At 49.5% G+C, this 4,694-nt stretch overlaps 1 protein-coding gene across 4 annotated transcripts in view; it reads left to right on the top strand.

Annotated features, from left to right (window-relative positions):
* Efcab6 (EF-hand calcium binding domain 6) overlaps nt 1-4,694 on the top strand; it is a 187,378-nt gene that overhangs the window by 16,486 nt on the left and 166,198 nt on the right. For all 4 annotated transcript variants that reach the window (XM_021183282.2, XM_021183284.2, XM_021183280.2 and 1 more), the window contains exon 4: nt 2,793-3,004. In XM_021183282.2, the coding sequence (XP_021038941.1) occupies nt 2,793-3,004 (212 nt within the window). The remainder of the gene's footprint in view (nt 1-2,792; nt 3,005-4,694) is intronic.

The raw sequence follows: 4,694 nt of genomic DNA, 5'->3' as shown, positions 1-4,694 counted from the left end.
GGATGGAGATAGACTGTAATCTAGGATGGAGATAGACTGTAACCTGGGATGGGGATAGACTGTAACCTGGGATGGAGATAGACTGTAACCTGGGATGGGGATAGACTGTAACCCGCGATGGAGAGACAAATACATCCTTTTGCCCTAGAGGGAAGGGCTCACTATGGCCATCTTGGAAACTTTCATCTACTGAATGGTTTGCTGTCCGTTGAATGGAGGCCATGACCACCTGTCAGGCTTCACTGTTTTTTCTACTTCCAAGACTCATCAAATCAAGCATTCCGTGGCCTCTGCTTTTTTGTTTTGTTTTGTTTTGTTTTGTTTTTTTGTTTTGTTTTGTTTTTTTTTTCGAGGCAGGGTTTCTCTGTGTAGTCCTGGCTGTCCTGGAACTCACTTTGTAGACCAGGCTGGCCACGAACTCAGAAATCCGCCTGCCTCTGCCTCCCGAGTGCTGGGATTAAAGGCGTGTGCCACCATGACCGGCAGCCTCTGCTTTTTAAAAAATTCGCTAATTTACTCTTACTTTCTGTTCTATGACCTTCACATTAGATAGAACTCCAAAAGCATGCTTCTGAGCAGTGGGGATTGCCTGACTGTCTCTACACCATCGGCCTCCACCCCTGCCCTTCCTCCACCCCTACCCTTCCTCCACCCTGCCCTTCCTCCACCCTGCCCTTCCTCCTCCCCTGCCCTTCCTCCTCCCTGCCCTTCCTCCTCCCCTGCCCTCCCTTCTCCATGTGATAACAGAGGGAAGTGGAGGAAGGACATTGGGTTCTGTCATTCTATTGATGTAAATGTCATGGTGACATCCCATAACCCCATGAGGCCCCAGGTCTGGACCATCCCTGGTTCTTGGCTGTGCTGCCTTGATTGGACTCCTCTTGTTTGTTCCCATAGCCCCAGTCCCTTCCTCCCTGCTGCTCCTTCTCAGGGGCATCCAGTTGTAGCTGTGTGGTGTCACTGTAAGCACAGTACCTGACAGAAGCAACTTAAAGGAGAAAGGTCTCAGGCTCGCTGTTGTAGAGATTTCAGTCCATCCTGGCAGAACAGCTCAGTTCACCATAGTGTTCCATGGAAGTAATTTACAAAGTAGCAGACCGGGAATGGGGCAGGGGGCTGGAGAGGGGTGGGGGTGGGAGGGAGAGGGAGAAGGATCACACCAGGGGCTGGATATAACCTCCAAAGTCCCCCCTCTAAGTGATCTGCTTATAGCACGTAACAAGTAGTCTCTGCTTCTGAAAGGTCCCACAGCCTCTCCAAACAGCACCGCCACTTTCCTCTAGAAAGCGACCATGTCATCCCAGAGCAGCCAGCTTATTTCTAGGTCCTCAATGGCCTGAGGTTATCTGAGCTTGTCTTTGTAACTTTCTCATTGCCACACTATCTTCCTGGGACCTCTGAATGGGCTCTGGCCTAGGCCACCTGGGGCGAAAGCCTTCACACTCCTCAGGGCTGATAAAAAGCGCACATTCTAAGGAAGTAGCTAGATTCAGGGCTCCCTGACTACCCTGTGAGTATAAAAGACAAGGCCTTAATGAAGCCTTTGCCAAACACCAGAATCTGCTAATCATGAGGGGTGTGCCAGGCATGCTCAGCCTCTTAGCCAGCTACGAAGTATCAGACAGAGCACCCAGGGTCTGCACACTGGACCTGACGGGTGCCCTGGGGCTCTGAATTTACTACATTTCTCTCTATAATCCCTATCTGGGATTGAAGTCAGGACAGTCTATAACCTATTACTTCTCCTGGGTGACACGTGGACTTCTGAGGCCTGAAGCATCAGTTGGGACTCTCTGTCCCCAGGATGTTGAAGCTGCTGATGTGAGCATCTTCATGCTGCCTCTCTAGAGCCAGGCTGTTCATATCTCCAGCCTTGGGAAGGAAAAGGACCCCAGCCAGTTAAAGATTTCCCTGCAAAAAAAAAAACAAAAAAACAAAAAAAACAACCCCCCCCCCCAAAAAAAAAAACCCTGTCACGTTCATGTAAGGAAGATAGGATGCTGGAAAGATTGATTTGAGGGCCAAGGAGATGGCTCGGTGGATAAGGTACTTGCCAGGCAAACCTGAGGATTTGAGTTAGGGCCCCCTGCACCCACCAAGAGTGGTGCTAAGGGGGTGGAGGCAGGAGGATTCCTGGGATTTGCTGGCTCATTAGGTCTAGGTTTGATGAAGGCCTTGTTTAAAAAAAAAATAAAGTAGAGAAGAGATTCAGGAAGACATCCATTGTTGGCTTCTGGTCTCCACGTGCACATGTACCCATCCATGGGTGCACGCACGCGCACACACACACACACACACACACACACACACACACATGCACACACACAGAGAGTCTCAGTGAAGACTGTTGAGGTGGTTCAACAGGTGAAGGCATTTATTTTGCTGTCAAGCTTGGTTCCCCGGGCTACACAAGGTAGAAAGAGAAAACCCCATCCTCTGAGCTGTCCTCTGACGTCCACATAGCACACGTGGACACTCCAGCACCTACATACATAAACATACAAGCACACACAGAAACTTGTAAGAAGAAAGATGGATTTATGAGACACATCTCTTCCATCAGTCAAGCTTTCTTCCCATATCCCGTGTCCTTGTAAAGGAAGGCCACCATCACCTCCTTCCCTTATGGATGTGACCCGGTGCTGACCAAATTCCTGAGGTGGGAACCGATTGTCCTTGTCCGAGGCATTAAGTGAGTAGACACGTGACTAGGAAGCCCTGCTGGGCTCTGCCGCCCTCGCACTGCATTTTGGTTTAAGTGCATTCACCGGGTGTCTCTGTCTCATCCACAGCCACTGTGATTGCCAACCCAGTTCTGTCCTACTTAGACATTGAACGGATTTTATCTCAGAAGATTTCCAGCAGAAGGGATGAAATAAAGAAAGTCTTCCAGATACTCGACCGGAACCACAGCCAGACGGTGACGAAGGGGGATCTGAAGAGAGTCATCACGGCTTTCCTCATTCCGCTCACCAAAGATCAATTCCAGGACCTGCTGGCCCAGGTAGGATGAGTGACGCTCGGTATGGACTGTTCTGGAAAAGCCAGGGGAGCTGGCAGAGGAGCGTGTGGCCTGCTCCGTCTTCTCCTCACTGCCTTGTCCTGCATGAGCAGCTGGAGCGTTGTTCATTGATCACAATTCACTGAGTCCTGGCCAGTCTGGATGGCATGATCAGTATCTGTGTGCTCATAGCACATGACGACGGTGCGATTGTCACTCTTTCCTTTCAAAAACTCTTATAGAAAAGTATCTGGTCAGTTTATATGCATAAAGATTGCTTTGTTTGTTTACTTTTTACATTTTTTTTTTTGAGACAGGGTGTCACTTTGTAGCCCTGGCTGTTCTGGAACTCACCATGTAGACCAGGCTGCCCTTGAACTCACAGAGATCCTCCTGCCTCTGTCTCTCAAGTGCTGAGATTAATGGCATGCACTTCCAGGACCAGCTTAAATATTTTTTAGACTATGTGTTTGAGTGCACGTGGGGGGGGTATATGCATATGGGGGGGGGGCAGTGCCTGCAGAAGCCAGAAGAAAGAATCAGATTCTCTGGAGCTACAGTTACAGGTGGTTGTAAGCCACCCGATACGGGTGCCAGAAACAAAATTGGGGTTCTCGGCAGGAACTGTATACTTTGGTAACTCCCGAACCCCTCAATTTTTATTTTAGAACCTAAGATTTCAGCCCTTGTTCTCATATCAAACTTTATGATGCTTTCCATGTAGTCTGGTGGTCAGGCATGCTGAGTTCAGCTGCTAGGTGGGGATATGGTGACCTCCAGGGCTGGGCAGGTGCTTTAGAAGGTCCAGTGGCTGCTGTGCAAACAAGAGTCCCCAGAGTCACATATAAACTAGCACAGGACTATACATCTATAGGCAGGACTGGGAATGAGGGGAGGGGGAGGGACAGGCAGATCTAGAGGCTCTCTAGCCAGCCAGTGATAGAGGGGGCCTCTGCATGCATGTGCACATGTGTATGTATATATATATATATATATATATATATATACACACACACATACACACAATACGCACATGAATGCCCACACACAATAAATAAATACGAGGTTAAGGAGCATCTACTAGGTGCTGCAGCAGTGCTGGGCATGGGTTGGGGATGGAGGCCGGACTCCTCCCTCTGGGGGCTCGTGGCTCAGGAGACATGGAGTTTAATAAGGCCCGGGACAACCGTCCTTACAGGGAGCAGGCTGTCTGTTACTGAGATTGGGATGCCAAGAAGACTGTCTGAGAGGAACATTTAACTTCTCCACTGTTGAGTTTGGAGTTAGTGAAATGATAGAGAAAAGAAGGTCGTTATGCACAGACAGAGGGGACAGTCTGTTCTCTCTCAGACTGTAGGAGCCAGGGGCAGTGTGCAGCTGGGTGGATGCCAGGGTCTGGGGAGGCATGCGCATGGTGAGGGGCCTTGGGTCAATCACCAGTCTGCCCCAACCAGGGTAGTGGAAAGAGTAAACAATTTCTGGTTCAAGCCCTCAGGGCCCTTAAGGAAAGGAAGATAAAGTCAGTGGGTGTTCAACATTAGTAAGTCTATGAGGATTACAACAACAGGAGTGGAGATTTCAGCCGGGATATTGGGAACACTCTTTCTAGCAAAGGATTGAACTTGTGCACACGTGTACACACACATGTAATCATGCTTCCTTCCTCCCTCCCTCCCTCCCTCCCTCCCTCCCT

The sequence above is a fragment of the Mus caroli genome, chromosome 15, assembly GCF_900094665.2.
Source record: "Mus caroli chromosome 15, CAROLI_EIJ_v1.1, whole genome shotgun sequence".
NCBI classification, from domain to species: Eukaryota; Metazoa; Chordata; class Mammalia; order Rodentia; family Muridae; genus Mus; species Mus caroli.
The sequence above is the reverse complement of the archived record's forward strand: the minus strand, read 5'-3'. Positions and strand labels throughout refer to the sequence as shown.